Source organism: Ursus maritimus, unplaced genomic scaffold (genome assembly GCF_017311325.1).
Source record: "Ursus maritimus isolate PB19 unplaced genomic scaffold, ASM1731132v1 scaffold_9, whole genome shotgun sequence".
Taxonomy (NCBI): Eukaryota; Metazoa; Chordata; class Mammalia; order Carnivora; family Ursidae; genus Ursus; species Ursus maritimus.
The window spans coordinates 76078540-76102012 of record NW_024427107.1 but is presented as its reverse complement, the minus strand read 5'-3'; the positions used below and the strand labels follow the sequence as shown (position 1 = coordinate 76102012).

At 50.9% G+C, this 23473-nt stretch overlaps 1 protein-coding gene across 1 annotated transcript in view; it reads left to right on the top strand.

Annotated features, from left to right (window-relative positions):
• COL22A1 (collagen type XXII alpha 1 chain) overlaps positions 1-23473 on the top strand; it is a 230736-nt gene that overhangs the window by 86204 nt on the left and 121059 nt on the right. Inside the window, exons 16-21 of the mRNA XM_040625604.1 lie at positions 3628-3681; positions 5705-5749; positions 10181-10225; positions 10470-10499; positions 10768-10821; positions 14850-14903. Coding sequence (XP_040481538.1) covers positions 3628-3681; positions 5705-5749; positions 10181-10225; positions 10470-10499; positions 10768-10821; positions 14850-14903 — 282 coding nt within the window. The remainder of the gene's footprint in view (positions 1-3627; positions 3682-5704; positions 5750-10180; positions 10226-10469; positions 10500-10767; positions 10822-14849; positions 14904-23473) is intronic.

Sequence of the window (23473 nt, the reverse complement as noted above, 5' to 3'; positions counted from 1 at the left end):
AGCCTGCTTCCGCACCCGGGACCTGCGGGTGCTCAGGACAAGGGCAGGTTCCCCTTCCCTTTGCATGTGGGCACACCTGCCTGTCAATTACGGACTGCGAGTGTCTGAAGAGGTCTTAGGGTTCTTGGAATTCAGCTGTCTTTCTGCTGTTCCCGCTTTTCACTATTTCAACCCAGGGAGGAAGTTGAATCTCAGAGCGAGGTAGACTCGGCAGGCGGCAGCCCGTGTTGGCAGGAAACAGGATTAGTCTCCGGTCCCTGATCTCTGGCTTGTCTCTGATCTCCCTCCCTTCCCTCCCCTGTTCACATTACACCCCTTCCTGGCCCGAGAACTTCCTCGCTGTTGGCCCTCGCAGCTGGTTTATTTTTCTCTCCCTCCGGTCTTGTAGTCCCTCTGTTTTACTTCACCAGCTTGTAACGTGACACCTTCCACTTGCCACACATTGTTGTAAGCATTTGGCATACATTACCTCACCTAACCCTCACAGCAGCCGTAAGAAGGAGCTGCCGTATTTGTAGATTAGAAACAGTCACAGAGATGTCGAGTGACTGATCCAAGGTCACACAGCGTAGGAGTGGGAGAACCAGGCTTTGAGTCCGACTTTTGGGGTTGGCTGTGGCTGCCTGTACTTCTGCACCCCCCAGGGCCCCGGCTGCCAGTGTCTGCCAGGAACAAAGCAGGTGGTCAGCTGTCCACACCCTGTCCCCTGTGGTGCTCATGTGGTCAGTGCAGGGTAGTGAGACCAACAAAGTCAAACAGCAGCAAAACAAAACAGTGTCAAGTCTTCCGGTGGGACCCACCCTTTCTAAGAAAGTTCTGCCTCCGGCTCCCTTCTTCGCATTTGCTTCCGCCCACCTCTTGCCCCAGCTGGGCCTCTGTAGACATTTCAGTTAGAGACCCTGCTCTGTAGACGTCTGTCTCCCGTGTGTCTGTCTCTGTCTCTGCTCTCTCTCAGCTTCTCTGTCCCCTCACCCACCCTGTGCTGGCCACTCTGCCTCCCGCATCCCTCACCCCGGGGAGCCCCCACATTTGTCAGCACTCCAGCTGTGTCCCACCCGGCCCCACTCTCCACCTGCTGGCCAGGGACATGGGTGGCTGACACTGACCGTGCACCTGCAGCAGTCCTGAATTGCCATTGGGAGATACCTTGCTTCCGGGCCTCACGGATCTTGATTGGCAGGTGCAAGAGTGTAAGAAATGGGGCTTGAGCAACAGGCCGAGACCTCTCCTTTGAGGCAGACCTTGTGAAATTGTACATGGTCAACACGGTTTTTCTGCTGAATCCTGGGGAAGTGCCCTATTCAGGAGTGACATTTAGTGGGCTGACCTTCTCTAAGGAAGAGAGTTCTGATCTAGATACATCTCTGTATCTGCATACACCTGCTATGTGAGGGCATGGGATTCCATGGGTTCCGAGACCTTGCCAGCTCGATGGAAGAGACCCACAGACCCTGTGGGTAATAGAAATAGAGGAAGAAGGGTCCAGAGACCCAGGTTTTGGTGCCTGTGCAAGCATGTCCCACTGGGGTTGAGTTGCTTTCCATCTCAGCCTCAGTTTCCCCATCTGCTGTTAGCCCTCCATCCTGCCAACCTCATGGTGTGTGGAGAAAGAATATTGCTAACAGATGTGGAATCGCTTGGCAGAGAGAAAAAAATGCAGAGAAATATCCTCTCTGTTCATCTAAAACTCACATAATGAAAAGACGTTTTTAAGAATTAATATGCAACAGTGTTTGAAAATGGAAATGTGTACATCATTGTTCTAGCATTTTTGAAATAAATTCTGAAGGGCAGAAAGCAGATATTCCTAAGTTTACATAGACGCAGGAGGGAAAGGACCAACTATGGAGCTAGGGAGGTGCTGGAAGGAGCCCCAGTCTCCGATCCATGGCTGTGGGTGGCAGGGGGCCTGGGGCAGCTGTCTGTGGTTAACTGGGGCCTTGTGCTTGGAGCAGCTGAGTTGGGGGCTCCTCCCCTGACCTCTGCTTGAACTGGTCAGTGGGAAGCGTCCGTGTTTACCCCCAGACTAACAGAGAGAACAGGTAGCCAGCACCTCCCAGAGGGAATGGGAGCCTCCAGACCACGGAGAAAAACTGATGCCCCCACCCATCAGAAGTCCGCCTGACCCCGTGGTCCCCGGCAGTGGTCTCCAGTGAAGTGGGTCAGCACCCACAGGCAGGCACGTGAGACTAGCACGGGAAAAATGAGCAGAAGACCAGGAGTCCTCAGTCATTCAAAGAAAAGCATCCTGAAAGACACACCAACCTTTAAAAAAAAAAAAAAAAGCCAAGACAAAACAACCTGAGAGATGAGGTTATAGAGAAATAGTGTCAAACTAACTTTCATGTGTAGTCTTCCTGTCATCGAGTCAACGTCAGCGGGGCCACACTGCATCTCTGGGCTGGGCACCGGGGCGCTCTCATGAGAAGAGTGAACACACGTCATGTCCTCACACGAGTGAGAAGGATGGTGACACGGATCATAGGTGCAAATCGAATTAACAGGAGTGAGGGATACAAAATGAGACATGCTAGAGAAAGACGGGCCTCTCATTTGGATTAAAAAGCCAAAGAGGGGACATGGACGTGAGCCCGGAAGGCTGCTGAGGAGCCAGCAGAGAGAACCGTGGGCACAGCACGTGGAAACAAGAGAAGCGGCTGTGTTGGGGGGACACAGAGATGGAAGCCAGGGCTGCTGGAGTGGCCTGTAATAGACTGTTCATAGTAGCATGGACCCCCCGTGGGAGTCGCCTTTCTCCACCAACCAAGTTCTCAGGGCCCAGCAGGGAGAAGAACACAGCTAGGGACACAAGATAAGGACACTAGCCATGAGAGGAGCCCACCGATATCTATAGGCTTTGGCTCAAGGAAACGGTGCTGGGCTGCGAGAAAGATGGCGGCACCTATTCCCCGCCTACTATAAGCAGGTGTTTCAGATTGGGGCTCTCATGCCTAGTCTTAGGTGTCTTCCCAGGAAAGGATTATCATCATCCCCATGACATTTGGTCAACAGAAACTGCCTCAGAGGTGAAGTGGCTTATCCAAGATTTCAGAGCTAAGAAAGACAAGCCCGGCTCTGAACGCAAGCAGATGGACGGGTGGGCATTGGCGGGACGTGGACGATCGCTTACCGTTAGCCAGCAATTAACTTGTAATTCCAAGCACTGGGAGTGTAGCGGGTGTTCATACATATCCACTGGATGAGTGTAGCGGGTGTTCATACATATCCACTGGATGAGTAAATATGCTCACGGGTTTGTGGACCGCATTACAAAACCCACAAGTCCATTACTCTGTTTGACTCCGTGAGATGACGCAATGGCGTGGTTCAGAGGGGCTGTATGGGCTGGCCTTGGTCACAGATTTGGGGAAAACAGAGCAGATTTAGGAATCTGGTTTCTCTGACCCTTGATGAACATGTGTTGAGCCACAGTACACACAAATTCTAGGCTGACGTGTGTGTGTGTGTGTGTGTGTGTGTGTGTGTGTTTGGCTCACGCGGTATCTAAAGATGCCAGGTAGACAGGAAAGGTTAGCGCAGTCGGACACTAAGGGCCTTTGCATCTCCTGGCACTGGCCACAAGGATGCCCATTTGTCCTCATCTCTTCCTTTTCCTTCTCTTGCCAGGGGGAGAGAGGCCTGGATGGATTCCCCGGGAAGCACGGGGAGACGGGAGAGCAGGTAACGGGGCATTGGGTCTGGTGGGCTCGGCTTTCCTGGAGGATGGGAGCCTGACACAAAGCTCTGTAGGGCCTGATTGCCTTGATCTCCGGCTCAGCTGGAGGCTCGGGGAGGCCTAGGGACCTGACCCCCACTTCCACCAGGGTGTGGGAGTTGCAGAGAACACACCCCTTTCGGTCCATTCCATGGGTGACGTGCATGTGTCCGAAGTGATGTGTTCATGGCAGACTCTTCCGTAAGAGTAAAAAATTACAGACACCCTAGAAGCTCATCAGTGAGGAACTAGTCAAACGGGGTGTGGAGTTACAGGGGAATAACCTGAAGCCGTGGAAACTGATGGAACTCCTACTGTGCTGATGGGATGTTCTGTGAGCAATGCGGTTGTATGGGAAGTACAGGGAGGCATAGGATGCTGTGGAAAATGGCATCTAGGGCTTATCAGGGACATGCACTCTCTATGGGAGGACACTCAGGAGGCTGATAACCTGCTTTCTTCTTTCGTTGCCTCTGGAAGAGGCCCCGGGGTGTCTGGCCGATGGGATGGGAAAGGGATTTTTATGCACATACATTTTGAACCATGGGAATGTGTTATCCATGAAAGTAACTACATTTAAATATTTAGATGGCTAAAACTAAATAAAACCTAAAATTCTCCATCTGCTCGCAGACAGTTGGGAAAATACTTGGGTCATATAACTTAATACATTAATATATTAGTCAATTCATACATTCGTATAACTAGCTTATAGATTAAGTAAGTATATTAGTTAATTATATTTGATATATAAGTGCATTATAATGTGTTAATTTCAATATATTATGTTAATATGAATTAAATTTATGGATAATCCCATCGCTCCAAAATAACAGCTTGATTTATATTTATTGGCCCTTAACAAATTGGACTAATACCTTTTTATGTCTTAGCCCCTTCCCTTAACATGATGTCATAAGCATATAACCGTTTTCTTAAATACTCACCAGGGACGGGACTCAGATGACCACTTAGCATTCCGAGGTGTGAATGTGCCGTCTTGAATTCATATTCAGTGCACACTACCCCTGCCCCAGGGCTGAGTCCTAACACTGGAAGTACGCACATGGTGAGGGCCCAGAACGCAGTGGGTGGGCAGCAGGACAGCGCGTAGTAAGATGCAGATGGTGTGGCCCCAGCAGGGCAGGGGTGTGGAGAAGCAGAGGAACGGCGAGCGTCACGGAGGGTCATGGAGCATCTCCTCCTACGAGGGGTCGTTGGGTCTGTTCTGGTCGTGGATGTTTACAGGAAGAAAGGAAGTGGGAGAGCTTGTCCGAATATCTCTGAGCACACCTGTGCCTTTAGGATGAATTCCTCAGGAAGTCACTTGTCAAGGGGATGAACATTGGTTGTCCAACTGTCTTGCAGATCTTCTTCCTCTTACGAGGAGACTGACAGGAGGGCCCCTGGAGTGGGGTGGCTCGGGGCACCTCCTCATTTCCACTCCGGTGGGAGCGTTTCCTGCCTGGCTCTCCCAGTGGGAAGGCTTCCCAGTGGGAACCTGGAGGAGGAGGCGCGCTCGTCTTCGGGATCTCCTACGCCCACCCTCCAGGTCCTCGGCTTTCCTGCTGCACTAACTGATCCTGGTCCAGAGTCCAGGCAGCCCTGTCCCTCCTGCCTCGGCTCTGGGGACCTCGCTGGTCCTTAGCACCCTCTGAAGAGTCCACATGACACCCAGGGGGTCACGGGTGCCTGCTTCCTGCCTCTCGCCTGGAATCCCTCCTGATGCATCCCTCGTATCCCTCGGGGAGCAGTCCTCGTCCCTCAGAATATGTGCCCCGCGCCGCAGTACCCGCTGAGTCCAGAAGGGACCACATGAGACGTGGCATTTGGGAGTCACTGAGAAGGAGTTTTCCAGCAATAAGCACTGTCTGGAAGTATGGTCTGTCCTTCTGGGGCAAAGGCAGATTATAGCTTTGGAGCTGCATGGCCCCGACCTCTTCCTTCTCCACTCACTGCCACTGACAGTCCTCCCTTTCCTCCCTCCAGGGGAGACCTGGCCCTCCTGGCGTGGCAGGACCCCAGGGAGAGAAGGTAAGCCAGGCCTGGGGTGAGAAGGGCTCTGGGCTCTGGGCAGGTGGGTACCTGGGGCCCGGGGGAAGTGTGGGGCCCAAGCTGGAGCTCTGGGAGCAAAGAGCAGAAAGAGGTGATGAGCTGGGTCTCAGGAACTCAGCTCCCAAGAAATTTCTGGTTATTTTATTTAAATTTTGTTTTTCTACTTTGAGGAATAAAAACCCATTTAAAACAAAACAAAACAAAAATCCCTGTTATATAATATCCAGACATATTAAAATATTATGCTACTTTAAATTGCCTTTCGGACTAAGGCAAGGCTGTGAATAAATACCAAACAAAATCTGACAGACTCCTCCTCCTCTTCCTCCATTTCTCTTTCTCTGTTCTCCGCAGCATTTTAAAAAATGTGTTTTATTTTTTAACCAGAATCAAGATTCTGAAAATGTACTAGATCTTTCATAAACAGAATAAACATTGCATCTCATCATACCGGCCATCTCCTTTAGAACATTCTCTCAAGAAGGCTTAACTCAATAAATTTGCGCTTAGAATTTCTGTATCTCAGTGGAAAAAAACGCATGTGAAGAGTCTTGGCAGATTGTGAAGTGCTCTGAAAATGTATGTGAAGATAATAGCCTTCCAGAGCATTCTGGGTGGCAGGGAAGACTAGGAAGGTACAGTGTGCCCTGGGTTCCAAGAGGAGGACCAGAGCACAAGTTCCAGATTCCTTGACAGGCCCCTAGGAAGGACATCGGGCACTGGGTTTGAGAATAGCTGGGGAGAGGAGGGGGGGAGGAATGCAGGTAAACTGAGGCAGGTGCAGCCCGGGGAACATCACTTGGACTCAGGGTCACTCTGCAGAGCTCAGGTGAAGGTCAGTGCCTGACGCGCTCTAGTCCCAGCAATGCTGGAGAATAAAGGAGGAGAGAAGACTGCTCTACTCTTTATAGAAGCAGACGGAGTGTGTGTTATAAATAAATAAATAGACCCACAGGCTAAAGAACCTCACCTGAGGAGCAGCGGCTGGAGGACATTGACGTCTTCCAGACTTGCTCACTCGGGCTTCGGTTCTGACTTAAATTATTCTCTCTCCCAAGTATTTTTAGAGTTGAGATTTATATTGTTATATTATCTTGGCATCAGGATTTTAATATATTCTCACAGCTCCTTGACAGGGGATGCTAAATTCTAAAATAAGTAGTTTATTTCAAGTCACTGAGAGGGAATGATCCTTGAAGTTTGGATGTAGGTAACTCCTGCCATTGCCCGTGTGCGTGTGTGTGTGTGTGTGTGTGTGTGTGTGTGTGAGAGAGAGAGAGAGAGAGAGAGAGAGAGAGAGAGATCCCAACCTTCCACCTCATTTATAGATGTTTTTGGCCCCTGCAGTTTGGGCAACAGCTGAGCTAATGCCTATTATGATGAACACAGCAGAAGTGCTAAGACAAGGTCATGGGGTCGTGGTGGTATTTCGGTCATTCAGTGGAATGAGCAGGAAACCAGGGATGCTCAGGGGTCGGATGTCTCTCAGCGCATATTCTCAGTGAACATCATGGAGACAAATCTCAGATGTTTTACCATCTGAGAAAGTCATCGGAACCGCAGAGCTGGTCTGTTACACCCCTTCACTTTACAGATGAGAGAAGGGAGCCTAGAAGAGTAGGGTGTCTTGTTGGAGACCCTGGAGTGGCCTTGCAGTAAGGCCTGCGAGCTGCCTGCCCATGCAGCCGTTCACTGCAGATCTCAGGGTCGGGGTGGCACTGTTCAGGCCAGGTTAAGGTGCCATGCTGGTGGCCGGTATCTGTTGGCACACGACAATCTTCCTGAACCTTACAAGGGGAAAGCGACGATCACGTGGTCTCACGCAGTCTCTGAAGGCCAGGATCTAGGTACGCGCTGTACGCACAGTTGGGTCGTCCTGGTCCAGGGTCTTCCGTGTGAGGCTGCCAGCCAGGTTGTGGTGAGCTGAAGAACCCGCTTCTGAGCTCACGCGCGTGATTGTCAGGCCTAGACTCCTTGATGGCTGCAGGCAGAGACTTTACTTACTCATGACATGGCCTCTCCATAGGGCTGTGCACAAGAGGGACATTGCCTCCCCTGGAGTGAGTGGCGAGTGACCTGAGGTTGGGCGGTGAGGGGGTCCACATGGAAGCCACTGTCAGGTTCATAACCTCATCTTGGAGGCCACACCACGTCCCTCCTGCTGTGTGCTGTTGGTCCCATAGCCTAGCACTGGTACCGGGTGGGAGGTCCCCACAAGGAGGCGTGGGCCACTGGGGGCCATCGGGGAGGCTGACCACCACAACAGCTAAAATGACCATTGCAAAAATGCGTCACTTACATCGTGCAATGAAATGACTCGAGGACAGACTGTTGGTTCTATTACTTACTAGCTTTTTGTCCTTGAACAAGTTGCTACACGTGCCTGTGCTTTAGTCTCCTTGTCTCTAAGATGGGAAAGAGTGTCAGAGGGGGAGAGCTTGACTCTAAGTCCTTCGAACGAGGCCCAGCGGATGGAAAGGCTCCGATCTCTGTTGGCTACCTGCTCACAGTAATTTTGGATGAACTACAGGATCTTAGCCTTCCTTAAGAGTGACGTCATGTGTCGGGACGTTGGCGCTCCTCTTCTGTAAAATGACCTGAGCAAATGAGAAAGCCTGTATGGATAAATTTCATAACTATCATCGAACATTCGCTTTTGTGGTATAATAGAGATGATGATGCGTACAACAATAAAAAGCACAAAATAACTGTGGTAGGGAGCCATAGCGGAGATAAAAGAAAGGGGATGCAGTCATGAACCCCAAAGGATTGATGATGCCCCCACATACGACTGATTCTCTCTCCTTCATATCTGTTGATATAATATACAATAAGATCGCCACACAGAAATACGGAAGAGTTCAGAATGGCTTCTAACACTCATATTACCAAACTATTAATAAGGTTTGTGGGAGCAGAGGGAAAATGTAATCCTGCTTGGGGGGACCGAGAGGTGCTTATGGAGAAATGGAGAGGAGATGTGCCACTGGGGTCTGAGGGCCTGGCGATGGTCATGTGTACACGTCACGGAAGCATCTGGAGATGATACACAATGGTAAAATATGGCGCGCGTGTGTGAGTGCGTGAGCGTGTGTGGGTGCATGTGAGCATGTGTGTGTGTGAGCATGTGAGTGTGTGTGAGTGCATGTGAGTTCATGTGAGCGTGTGTGTGTGAGTGTGTGAGCGTGTGTGAGTTCATGTGAGCGTGTGTGTGTGAGCATGTGTGAGCGTGTGTGTGTGTGTGTGTGTGTGTGTGTGTGGTTGGTGGTGCCATGGAGAGAAAAGAACTAGAACAGAGAGATGTTTCTGAGGCAGGACGTGTTACTGTATGAGAGACAAAGAGGAAGGGAGAACAAGGAGGGTTGACATTCATTAACTTGTCCCTTCCCCTGCATTTTGCTGTGTGGCCAAAACCACTCTAAAATAAAGTCTATTAAAAGAACATTTAATTGGGTACCTGGTGCTGGGTAAACAGAGATGTTTTTCCAAGTCTTGGGCAGCCAGCGGGGACCGTGGGGTTGTTCGGTGTCAGGGAAAACCTGGCCTGTCCATAGAATAGGACCTCGAATGTAGCGCGGGACAGCACGCCTGCCTGGAGCCACTCATTCTGATGCCTCCGCGCTGGAATTTAAGAGATGCTTTCGTGTTTATCCAGTGACTCAGTCGTTCTTTGCCAGCTTATTCAACACTAGTCTTTCCGTGCTTCCCCATGCTCCCTGAGCTAGCCTCAAGGGAAAATGAAAAGTGGTGTCCCCAAGCCACGTGACGGGACGTTGGCTGCAAGTCGTGAGCTGGTTTAGCTATGGGGCGTGAGAGTAAGCGCGATGAAGGGTTTCCTATTGCACAGTCGACAAATACGCCCCATGTAAACCAAGAGTAGCTTACACCGGGGCGATCTGACGCACCCACGGCCGTCACGGGCCGCGTGACCCCGGCACAAAACAAGTCTCTTGTACATCATGATTTGGTGAAGATGGATGGGTGTGATCACAGCGTCTGTGTGACTTATTTGATAAACAGTAAGTGCTGACCACATGCTGAACCAGGGGCTTGGTGCAAGGGATGCGCCGTAAGGTGTAATGACCGCTCTGGCCGTGTCCGATGTGGCTCCTGGTGCAAGCAGGTGCTCACCGAATAGTGGACCAAGAGCTGCTCTTGAGCTGGGAGAGCACCAGCCAGATCTAGGCCCTGACCAGGCGCCAAAGAGAAAATAAGGCCCCTCTGATCTTGACACAGAAAATCTGAGCAAATCTGCCACGAGGAGGGAGGGAGATCCAGCATGAGGCGGAGCGCAGAGGAGGAAGTGGTCCCGTGGGCTTGTGTGGATAAGCAGGGGCCTCCGAGGGGCAGGGACAGGCAGAGGAAGGTGGCAGGAGGTACGCCATTGAAATGTTTGTCATTTCTCTGCAGGGTGACGTGGGGCCAGCAGGACCTCCTGGTGTACCGGGCTCCATGGTAAGTGTGCAGCCCTACCCAGGGGCTGGAACCACAGACCCCTACGCTGATGGGATTGTGTATTTGGAAGAGTCCTTGCCTCTCCAAATGATACAAGGCTTTCCACACTCTAAGTGCGGTAAAATCAGAGAAAGTCAGGAATTGCTGCATTACAGCATGCTGTGTGAATACCCTTGATGGAACTGAGGGAGATGACTATTGAGAAAACACCACCACCTCTGCTGACTCGTGGTTTGTCCCACAGGTGCAGAGAGAGGGCCTGAAGGGCGAGCAGGTAAGGGGAATATGGTCCTCCCCAGGCGGGGCTCCAGGTGGGAGCAGGGATAGAAAGGCCACAGCCATGGGGTCAGAGCGGCTTGTGGAGGCCAGACGGAGCCTCCCAGAGATGGGTAAAGTTGATTTTCCACCAGGAAGGTGAATTCCCACTCTATATCTCTGGGTCCCTTTTGGGAACTCTGGATGTAGATTCTGGGTCAGCAAAGGGTCATGAGTCATGGGGAAGGGGGAACCATGGTTAATGCGTGTTTGGCTTCTGTTACCAGGGAGCCCCAGGACCACGGGGTCACCAGGGCCCACCTGGGCCACCAGGAGCTCCGGTAAGTCAGCCTCCTAGCCCGGGGTCTGCTCTGAACACTTCTAGGTCTGGAAAACAGTGGTTTCCCCTTCTGAATTCTGTGACATTGCAGAAGCTGGTCCTGTCCCCCCAGGTGACAGGTGCTGGTGTCACCATCGTGCACGGGAGCAAGCTGAGCCCCGACAAGTGAAATTTCCATTAGGCGGTTCCCAAATGTGGAGCTGAAGTTGAGACCCAGCAAGCCTGCCTTCACAGTTCCAGTCCTAAGCAGACCACGAGTGGGGTTTCTCGTGGGCAGTCTAGTGTTTTAGGTTCTTTTTTTTTTTTTTTTTAAGTAGGCTCCAGTCCCACTGTGGGGCTTGAACTCACAACCCGAGATCAAGAGCCGCAGGCTCTACTGACTGAGCAACCTGGTGCCCCTTCGTTTCCTTGTAGATAAAACGGAGTCATTGGACATTACAGTGCTAGGCGAATCTTTTCCAGTGCATACTTGCTTCTCCCATGGATCTGATTCAAACCGACTTCTCAGTGTCCAGGAAAGCTTTAGCCTTTGGGTTCTCGACTGTAACGGATTTAGTGAGATGTAAATAACCATTTGGGAAAAGGTCATTCCAAGGGACTCTGATCCTTCTGTGATGGGAGTTCAGATACTAAGGATAATTAATGAGCATGCAGTAAATTCCACAGGTCAGTGATTTCACCGTGCTCCTCCTGGCAACATGCTGCAGCCCCTTTCAAATGACCATATTTTATCGAAGGAAACAAGACAACTCTTATTTTGAAAGGTCCATAAATCAAATTTATATGAAGCCATCGGGGCCCATCCCTCATTAGGCTAAGTGTGTATGGTTTTGTTGGGGTAAAACCAGAAGAAATCTAGCAGATGTTAAAGTCCAGTATAACTAGAGCAATTCCATACCAAAAAGTTCAGGTCAGAAGAGCTACCTTCTGTCTTTGTAACCTTGGATGTCTTGTTTCATCTGCCAAGGCTTGCTTTCCAGAGCTCCTCACCATTATGATAACTGTTGGGAGATTCACAGTAGAAAAGGCAGGTAGCACAGTATGCTCTCATGCTTGGATCTCAGGGCATGTGGGCATATATATTTCAGATCTAAAATTGGCAAGTGCTGGAAGTCTATACTATAGTGTATATACATATGCATATATATATATTTTTTAAAGATCTGTTTATTTACTTTAGAGAGAGAGAGAGAGCATGTGCAGAAGGGGAGGGGCAGAGGGAGAGAGAGAATCTCAAGCAGACTCAGCACCGAGCACAGAATCCCACATGGGGCTTGACCCAGAGACCCATGACCCAGACTTCACGACCGGAGCCAAAACCAAGAGTTGGACACTCAACCGACTGAGCCACCCAGGCGCCTCTATACTATAGTGTATTTTCATGTGCAAACATGCTTGTTAAATCTCAAGGGTGAAGTCATTCTTTTTGTTTTGCTAATGAAGATCTTGGTGCAGAGATATTGAGTGGACTGTGCACAGTCACCCAGCTATTCAGAAGTGAAATTGACCTTTGAACCCAGATGTGTCTGACTGTCAAGCCCATGAGTGCACAAGGCAGCCATACTTCCCCTGAAATGTATAAAGAATTATTTCCTTCATGGCCCCCACTAAGGAAGAAGAAGCTAACAGTGCCCAGCCCTGCTTGACCCTGAGGCAGCCTTCTTGACCTCTCACTCTGGATCCTCCCCTTTGTGCAGGTTTTCTTATGATGAATGTAGGAGTGTGGGCGGGGGACAGAAGGAAGAAACCTTAAACATTTGTGGCTAAATATTAATGCTGGAGGTAGAGGGGTGAAAACACATAGGCTGATCTCCTAGTTGAATGAAGGAGATGTAAAAAAAATAACCGTGAGTAAGCACTTGCAGTCTCTAGAAGATTAATGAGATTCTTGAGCGTCCCGTTCCTGCAGTCCATTGTATAGGACAAGGACATGGTCCCGAATCTTCAAACGCCAGAATGCTTCAGCCCTGCTGATCAGGAAGGAGCTGTCCGACGTTCTGAAGCTGTCCTCCATATAGATGCTCTCCCTAGAATAACGCTTAGAGCAGTACCTGGTGATGGAATTAATTCCCTTGCAGGGAGCTCAGAAACACAACAGCCTGCCCCAAGCCTTTTGGAAAGGGGGCCCCATGAGGAGAACCCAGGACTGGAAGATTCTGAAGGCCAGGACCAATGTCTCTCCTCCCTAAATCCTCCGTTTATCTCATGGTGGGGACTTAGTGCGTGCTTACGAGCAGTGGCCCCCCCACAGCCGTTCAAGAGGGGCATGAAAGGGGGGCTGACCGCAGTGTGAGCTCACAAGGAGCAGCACGGGCACCGAACCACGGCACTTGCAATGAAGCTGCAACATCAGGTCTCATGTCCCATTTCTTTCACCAAGTAGCTTTGTGTCTTTGCCGACATTGCTCATCCTCTCTGATACTCCTGTGCTTTACTCCTGCCCAGAAATCGTCATCACTATCATCATCATCATCATCATGCCCGTGACTGTGCTATATGGGCCACGTGAGCTAGTGTGCAAGGCAGGGCTCGGCGCAGCCCTTGTAAGCCCCGTATCCGTATCGGTTGCCACGTCTGTCTGTTTTGAATCCCCAGCAGCACCTGGCCCAGGGCCTTCCGCAGAGCCGTTGCTGCCTAAATATTCATTGGATTGATTCAAACAGAGAAGCTGGCTTCAGTGACTTCTGGGGAGGATGGAAAATTTTTGGAGTTTGTGTTTAGCAATCCCAGAGAGAAGAAAATGTTTCCCCTTCTCTAAATGGAAAACTGTGTGTGGCATTCTGCATCCAAATGCTGGAGCGGTCTGGGAGGCTGGCAGCTTTCACCTTCCCCCCGAGATGTGACAGGCTCCGGCCGTCTCATCAACGTCTGGTTGAGCGTAATAAAGAAGGGCAAGCTGCACAGATCACATGTGTCTGCTGATGCTCAAGGAACTTTCGCTCACTTATGCAGGGTCTTCCCGCCCCTTGTGCCCCGAGCTCGACGGGATAACCCTTGTGAGGAAAGGAGATTTAGTCTGTGGTTCCTGTGGGTTTCCATTCATGTGTTTGCATCCACGGTGTTGTTAAGAGAAAAGAATATGGATCTAAATCCAGTGTGGTTACGTCATAGTCATGCAAAACTCAGCAATAGTAGCTCTTTGTATGATTGCAGGGCAGGAGGGGGGGCATCTGACCAGCATTCACCGGGGAGGTTGACGATCACGGCACGGAGCTGAGGGCCCCATTCTCCCACTCCCATTGTGTGCCTTCCTCCTGAAGCTGCCGTCATGTGGGTGTGAATCAGGGTGTGGTCAGGAGGTCTGGGGGGGTGCTCTGTCCAGGCTCTTGTACCCATTCTCCACGTGGTCCCTACAGCCACTTGGTAAGTAAGTATATTGTCCTCACCTCCGAGATGAGCCAGCTGAGGTTCACGGATGCCAAGGAACTGGTCTGAGGTCATGCAGCAGATGTGTGTATGGGGGGGGGGGGGCTTGGGGGGTATGACTTGAATTATCAGGTCTGTAGGACCCTTCCTGCACCAGTGTTCCTTGCTTAATTGAAACTGATCTGTCTTAGGCAATTTCATTCATTTGTCCAGACGGCCCTATGTTGCATATCACTGTTGACCGCATCCCATAACCCAAGCTAGTTCTTGCTGAGACAGCAACATACAGGGACAATGGCCCTGGCCGTAATTACAGCGAAAGACCCTTAGGTTCCAGAGACTTCCGTGCATGCTTTATGTAAAGCACTAATGCAAGGCATTTGAGCCCCAGTGTGTTCATCTGAAAAGTGTGAATGATGTTGCCTCCCTCTTGATTGCTAAACATACTTGATTAGGCCAGATACATGCACATGTTCTAAAGTGTTACAGATTTGCAGGGACAGGACTTTTTCCCCTCCTGACCTCCCAGTCTCTCCATTGAAATGGAATGGTATTTCCTACCCAATGAGCATGGGAAGGCAAAGTGCAGCCTGTGGTGTTGAACTCTGCATTGACCATTGTTTCTTTCTTTTTTTTTGTTTTTCCTTTCTGATCCTCCTAAAGGGTCTGATGGGTCCTGGAGGCAAGGACGGACCTCCTGGTTTACAAGGTCTCCGGGTGAGTAACATGTCTTTCCCTTCCGATCCCCAGCTCACCCTCACTGGGCCCCCACGTCAGCGTCTCAGACAGAGGGCGTGGTGCCAGCCTACTGAGCTTGAGATGAATACTGGAAGCCGATTGAAGGGTTAGATTTAGATCATCAAACACAGTGGAGGGTTCACTCTGAGCTCAGCCTGGAGCAGGGTCCTGGGGATGTGGAGAGGAGCCTGTTGGCTGCCGTGAATCACGTATATGGAACTCCACAGCTCTGTGTGCTCAGAGCCCCGGCAGAAGGAAGCCCAGTGCTGAGAGAACAGAGAGAAGGGGCAGCTGACCCGGCCTGCAAGGCAACCAGGACTTCTTGAAGAGGTGGTATTTGAGCTAAGTCTCCAGGAAAGAATTAACAATAAGGATGAGGGAAAGGATAGGGACCTGCCAATAGGCTCTTAGCTACTTTAAACATCCGTATCATTATTGAATATCATAATATCTCATGGTATTCCATTTAATTTAACTTAATCTGATTTCATTAAGCGCCTGTCATTTTTCTAGCCAGATTGTACCTACCTTACGGGTTTTATTCGCCAGTAAGCACAGCTCCTGACAGTGTCCTGTGGTTTAAGACAGGGGGATGGAGAGTACACCTGGCTTAGGTGCCCTCTTCGGGGTCCCCACAGTGACTGAGACTGACCCCTGACTCTGTGGCCCTCCAGTTCCTAGCACGGTGCCTGGCATGGAGTAGGGACTCAGATCAATGCTGACCTCTAGTGCTTAAGCCTGGAGCGTCTCTTATTGGTTCACATAGAGACCGACTGAGGGGGCACCATTGCCAAAGATGGGGTGGGCAGCCCCTGGAGGTAGTGTGTCCACCGCCCCTGGATATGTTCAGTCAGAGGCCGGGTGACCGCTGACACATGGGTGGAAATGGGGGTCTTGCATCTGACAGAGGCTGTCCAGCCCCATCTGTGCCCTCTCTAGCCTGGAGAGTCTCTAGCTCAGCGAAGTGGACAGTATTACAGACGTGTCCTGGCTTCACTCTGTGTCTGGGTTGGACCCACCCTCTGATCACACTTTACGTCCTCAATTCTGAAACTGGGTGACCTGCATTATGACCCAACAGACTCCTACCTGGCCCAACCCCCTCCCCCCCCCACCGTGAACTTCCTTCTTTGGTCTACAACTGTCTTAAACCCTAAAGATTCTAAGAGGAACTTATTTGGAAGGCTGGCTGAGATATGGAAAGGTGTTGTGGCGGAGGGGTTAGGTGGGAAGGTGGGAAGTCACTTACCCCATTAGAAGGATGTGCCATGCCCCATTCAGCATCACCAGCCCTGGCCTCAGTTTCCTGCTCAAAGCCAGGTTGCCTCCTCCTGTAATGCAATGATCCTGGGCTTTGCAGTAGAATGCACCTAGGTTTGAAGCTTGGCTCCACTTCCGAGCAGCCGTGTGACCCTTCAAGTCACCTAGCCTCTCTGAGCGTGTTTACTCTGTTACAATGGGAAGGCATCACCACCGGCCTGGTTTTGGGGAGAAAAGGTGCTCAGGACGGGCTGAGGCCTTGGTGGGCAGCCAGACGTGGCAGCTGTCATGCCTCCCACTCTGCAACATGCTCACGCACGGTCTTTTAAGAGAAAACAGCAATCTTTGTATGTTATGTAATTGATGTTTAGGGGAACCTGAATTCACCTTGTATTGAGCTGCTGCAAACATTACTTTTCCTAACATAGAATTAGATGCTGAGTGGAACTCTTGATACAAAGATGACTGCAAAGGGGTTTTTTTCCTTTTTAAACTACATTTCTACCTGATTGACTCTGATTAGAAAGGGGAGAGGACACCTCTTGCTAGGAGCTTGCTTGTCGAGGCTCATGCTGCCTTGGCTGTGACTTCTTGGCACCCAGGGAGTGTTTGTGGGCTCCCCAGGATGGCTGTTGTCATCCCCAGAAGTACCTTTTACCCCTCAGAGGAACACCAGCCACCCATATTCCAGCCTCCACGCTGGCCAGGACTCCAACGCTGGAAGTTGGATGCATGCACCAGGAATGGAGATTTGAGGGCAAAAGCAAGGAGACCCAGAGAAGGAACCGAGGGGAGGGGGGTGGTACCTTATTGAGGTGCTGAGTGTCGTCCCCCATTGCAGAGAGGAAGGGCAGCCTTCCATATAACACCGCCCCGACCACCTCTCAAGGATGTGTACCCAGGACTGCGTCTCTCTAAAGCCTGACGTCTTCAGTCCTCCCGTGTGTCTGTCCACAAAGCCCCTGTCGTGCTCTTATGATGCAGGAGCACTCAGTTAAATGCTTTGGGAATGTCTGAAGAGATTACCGTCACAACCGCCGGGAGCTCACAGCTAGAGGGACTAGAGAAATACGGACGGATAACCCAAATGCCTGGGTGGGGACACTGCGGTGTGGAGCTGGGACGGAGCGGGCTCTGGGGAAAGGGAAAGGGTGTTGAGATGGCCTTTTGGGAGCCAGCGCTTTTCAGCAGGAATAGATGGGCTCCCGGGAGAGGGTGACGCAGGCTCAGGACGTGCCCCTGGAGAGGACGTCCTGCCCTGGACACTAGCTCCTGCTTTCAGCTTTTATCTGCACTCCCTGTTGTCCAGCTTGGATTTGCCTCAGCATAAGGGACAGGGCTGTGGTGCTCTTCTCTGGTTCAGGCTCTGCCAGCATCCGTCATACTGGAGATCCTGCACCAGTCCCTCTTCCTTTTCCAGCCCCCAGCCCCCCTCCCATCCCTGCCCCCTCTTCTCCCCTTTCCTCCCCTCCACACGGTCATCCATTCAGCAGGTGTTTCCAGGGCATCCAGGTGCTGGACAGTGCTGGATGCGAGTGGCATCCCTAGGTGAGGAGATCCCTGCCCCCTGCTGATTACCTCCAGGGCGTGCAAGGGAAGAGAAACGTCACCTTAGTACCTACCCGGTGCAGGAAGGGCCCGTGAGAAGGACAGTTTGGGCAGGCTCTCAGCAGGTAGGGAGCTGGCCAGGCCAGTAGCCAAGGGGGTGCGTGCTAGGTGAGGGAGGCAGCTAAGGCCCGAGGCCGAGGCCATGCAGGCTGGGGGTTTGAGCGGAGAGATCTGCAGCTGGAACCAGCCAGGGGCCGGCAGGAGGCAGTCCGTCAGAGGACCGGGGCAGCAGGTGACGTCGCTTGCCGGGGGCCATTATGGGGATTTGGGCTTTTCCTGTCAGAGAAATGTAGGGCTACTGAATGTTTTCAAAACGGTTCCTATGAAAAACAATATACAAAAGTAGAAAGAATAGTAAAATGGACCCTCATATGCCCCGCACCCATCTCAACACTTCCCAAGTCATTGGCCAACTTAATTTATGTCCGAGACCACCTCCAGCGGCCCCAGGGTCCATTTGAAGCGACCCCAAATGTCATTACATCATTCTCTCTCAAAGATAAGGGAATGTAAAAGAAATAAAACTATAACACCATCATCCCAACCAAAACTGATGAAAAAGTTTCATCATGTATGCAATTTGTGGTCAGAATGTCCCTGACGGTCTCCCGGGTTTCTGGCTGCAGTTTAGTCGCCGCAGGATTTGGGACAGGTGTGGAGGAACGGGGTCGTGGTAACACGGGAACGGACTGCAGAAGAGGAAGACCAGTTAGGAGATGGCCGCAAAAAGCAGGAAGGGAGGGCGGTGGCCCAGAGCAGGGGCAGGGGCCGCACGAGCCCCCATCCTGATGGTGTGCCGGGCAGTGGGGACACGCAGGGTCTGGCACAGGGGACAGAGCCGATGGCCACGGGCAGGGCGAGGTGTTAACAGAGCGTGCTCCAGGAGCACAGAGGAGGGCTCCTCCCTTGTCCCGCTCCCTCTAGTGAATGGAGGCTGGTGACCATGTGTGTGTGTGTGTGTGTGTGTGTGTGTGTGTGTGTGTATCTGGGGACCCCCAGCCTCCAGTGGTCCTCCGTGAGTTTCTGACTCATCCCGTGCGTGTCGCTAGTCCGGCTGTGGGCAGACACACGGCAGGGACTCATCCTGAGGTTGGTGTGGGCTCGGCAGCAGCTTCCTGTCCAGTCAGCCTCTGGCTGAGTCAGGAAAAGCCGAGACAGAATGACTTACTCAGAAAATTAGCTCTCTCTCCTTCCCTCGCGGAGACTTGTCATTTCCTCCTCATCAGCCTTAGCCAGAGCATCACTCCCTCGTATGCTGCACACACGCAGGCGGGAAGAGGGAAGGCACAAGACAATGACAAGCCGCAGGACCCAGGAACGAGACACTGAGACGAATAGACGGGCTGGGGAAGGCGATCCGGCCCTTTATTTTCGAGATTAGCAACAGGCAGACAGTGTAATCCCCGGCAAGGTAAACACATTCATTTTGGACAAAGCTGATATTTTTCCACAATGACATGGTGAAATGGGAGGATCAGAGCTGGGCACCCCCATGCCATCCCCATCCTGCAGGGTTGTGGCACACGAGGCACCCCAGCGTGGGCGGTACGGCCATCATCTCCTGGCTGGGTTCCCGCCTTCCGGGGGGGTCCGGGTGCTACCCTGTTGCTCTCTCTGAGGCTCTGCTTTCTTCCTGCATGTCAGAGCCAGGCATTCAGGAGAGATCGATGGGGAGCCCGGCTACTTAGCTGAAGCGGGCAGTGCTACCATTGCATCTGAACCCAGAATGTTCTGGAAGTAGAACCCGCCTGGCTTGAGGCCACTGATGCACTTGGACACCGAAAAGCATTCACAGGGTTGATTTAAAAAACCAAAATCTTCCATGCCCTAATCATTCACCCCAAAATAGACAGCTTGCCACACTCACCCCAGGCGTATTTTAATTTTTGTAGAGAACTTACATTTTTTCTTATCTTGGTATTTGTTTATTTTGTTTTCATTAGAATGTAGGTTTGCGAGAGCCTTCTGTATTTTTGTGTCTGTAGCACCTAGAAGAGCATGTCACACTTGTAAAATGTATATATTTTTATGCACACATGAGAAGTACACAAACAACACATGCAAGCATGTAAGCTGAGCGTGCAGACGTGATGTCACAGTGAGCCTCTGATACAGTCGGGGTGCATGGATGAGTGGGTTGTATTCATATGCTGCTCTCTGGGCAGCTGACCAGTGGATGCTGGAAGGACTGGGACCTGGAATGGGGCATCTGGTCACCCAGGGCCTGACTTTCCACAGGGCATGCTCTGTTTTAAAGAAATCGGTCCTGCCTGTACCTTTCCTCTCACTTCACGTGTTGTGTGTTCTGTGCTGCTGAGTCCCATGTAAAATGCCTACATGTTTTCTTTCCTCTTTTCTGGACAAACCAAGGGGAGATTTTTTGCTTAAGAGAATTCCATGTCATCAGGCGTTTAAATTTAATGCAGAATTTGGAATGTCTAAATTACAAAATCATCATGTCGGTAAGGGATGCCTGAGATGGACAGTGAGAAACTTCATGTCCAGAAAGATCAGATGACCTGCTCCAGGTCCCTCAGGCCTTCATCACTGCCTTTCCCGTAAGCTGGGGACAGTCCCTTTGGTTTCTTTGATCAGGTTTTCTCAAGACCTTCTGGATTCTCTTCTCTCGTCAATAGGCTAGAGCCGAAGAAGTGACCTGCCAAATATGATGCCCCCCTTCTTGCTAATGGTGGAGTGATCCCCAGTTGTGTCATGATGCGCCTCGTTGAGTCTGTTATCTTCGGAACATAACTTTCAAGACAGGGTCTGTGGCAGGTGTAAAGCAGTGGCTGAATGATGGACACGCACAACAGGTGCTTAGGGAGATAACTGTTTGCACTCCTGTTTCTCACTAATTCCTGCAAGGATCCTGTGAGGTAGGGCAGTTTTACTCCCATTCTGAAAATAGGGAAACCAAGACTTAGGGGTGTAAATCACATGAACTATAAATAGTGGCGCAGGAATTAGAACTCAGCTCCTTCTGGTCCGCTTCGCTCCAGACCTTCCCCGTTTTGGCCTCAGGAGGCAGTGTGTGGGCGTGTGCGTCCATGTGCACACCAGAATTTTCATCTGGATGTTAGCAGTCCTTGTGATGGATGCCTTGGAGAGATCTAGGACCTGCCGGTGCCCACTGAGGTGGGTGCATTGTTACGCACTGCTTTAATCTCGGGCCACTGCCCTTGGAGCCAAGAGTCTCCCAGCACTGACCGTGATCAGACCCATCCGCTCCTGTTTCTCGTAATTCCAGGAGAGGAACGTGGGTGGTCTTCTGTCATTAGCAACTTGGGTCGACTTTGTTTTACTTTTCAATTGTTAAAGCCTTTTTCTTGCTTTTCCCTCCTCTACCAGATGGTACTAGCACCGTTTGGATCACAGGCTACTGTTTGATTCATCTCGTGGCACAGAGCCAGGGTTTATGTCAGGACGCCCTAGGTTTTCCCTAAGCACCTGGTTTCAGCTCTAAACGGTAGAAAATAATCATCTTTGACATTTGGAGGCATGGAGAACAGGAACTGAGCAAAAGACCATACGGCACATATTAGAGTCGCTCGCACTTGCCATGCCTTCAGCTGGTAACGGGCCCGCACACGGCTGTGCTAACTCGTCCTGGCTGGGGAGGAATTGCTGCGCTTCTGGATTTATGGGCTTCCTCTTCTCCGTGGGCAGATAGGCAGCCTTGGATATATCCGTCCTGCTCAGCATCCTGGCATTCAGAATGGCTCGAATAATCTGCCCTCATGATAAATTACAAACGCTTACCCAGATATTGTGTTGGGTAGCAATTTAGAAGAGAAGAGAAGAAAAATGACAAGACATAGGCTTATTGTTAGTAAAACAGTTCTTTATTTCTGCAAAATTTGCTCTGGCCTGCACTTCTCAAATCCCCACAGCTGATTATAGGTCCAAAAGGCAGAGGTTACATAGCTCCTGCTGCTGTGTCCACCACTGCTAGAGCTCGCACCTTCACCCCTGCCCGTCACAGCCACCACCAACACTGTTACGACCATCACCTTCACCCCATCACAACCACCACCACCATGACCGCTACCACCATCACTGCCTTTACCGCCATCACCCTCATCACAACCACCACCACCACCATCACCACCCCCGCCATCACCACCATCATCACCATCATAATTACCACCACCACTGCCATCACCACCATCACCATCACTGCCACCATTACCACCACCACCACTGTCACCATTGCCGTCACAATATGACCACCATGACCACCACCATCATCACCATCACTGTCACCAGTTATCACCACCGTGACCACCACCATCACCACTATTACCATCACCACCATCAACACCACCATCATAATTACCACCACCGCCACCATCACCGCCATCATCACCATCACTACCATTACCATCACCACCACTGTCACTACTGTCATCACCACTATGCCACAACCACCACCACAAACACTACCACCATCACCACCATCACCACCATCACTATCACTACCACCACCACCAACACCACCATCATAATTACCACCACCGCCACCATCATCACCATCACTACCACCATTACCACCACCACCATTGTCACCACTGTCATCACTGTCACCACCATGACTACCACACCATCACCACCATCACTTTCACTAGTTACCACCACGACCACCACCATCACCACCACCATCACCACCACCACTATCATCACCACCATCACCACCATGACCACCACCATCACCACTATCACCGTCACCACCATCACTATCCCTGCCACCAGCACCACCATCACTTCTACACATTTCCTAATGTTAGACCCTGTGCTAAGCACTTTGTGGGCATTTTCTCATGTAATTTCTTTGGCACCACTGGGAGGTAGCAGTTTTGAATTCGGATCTCTTGGACACAGAGTCTCTTACCTACTTCAGGGGCTCCAAGGAGCCAGAATCCTGCTACTACCATTTCTTCTTCATCAGCCTCCATCGCATTCCTCCTCATTCCTGTGGTGATCTGTTGTGTTTGTGTAAGGCTTTGTTATTCCTTATAAAGCACTTCCTCAAATATTGAATTATTTCTTCCATGGCTATCTTTTCAAATAATTACAATAATTATAATTTTCTACATGAGGAAACTGAGACTTAGGAAGTTAAGTGGCTTGCCCTTCCCTACCTGCCTTAGATTCTGAGCTCATTTTCTTACAGTATTGTAGAGGAAGGAACACGGAAAGAAACACAGAAAGTTCCTTTGCTTGCAGTGAGTGGCCAAGTCCTCCTAAGTGCTGACTTCGAGCTTTGTGACAATTCCAGCTCATTAGCTCTCGGGAAGCACCAAGGACTCTGGGTATTCAATAAGTTTTTGTCACATTTCTCGGTATTACTGGGGCTTTGTGGAAAAGGTGGCTCTGGCCTGGGGAGGATTTTGACAGGTTGAGATGGAGGGTGGGTGTTACAGACAGAGGTGGCAGCGTGCACGGAGTCTCCGAGGCCTGAAGTCTTGAGGGGGGGTGTTTGGGGGCCAAGCTAAGCAGCTCACTTGAGCTGTTGCTTAGGGATGGGAGCATGGACACTGGACACTAGATCGAAAGGCATGTTGGAGTCACAGGGTTATCAATTTCCAAATAAAACAGCTCAAATGTTACATCTTTTAGGTAAGGAGGAACCGTTCACCGTTTTAGAGGCAGGAAGTAACTCAGACAGAACTTTGTCCCTTAAG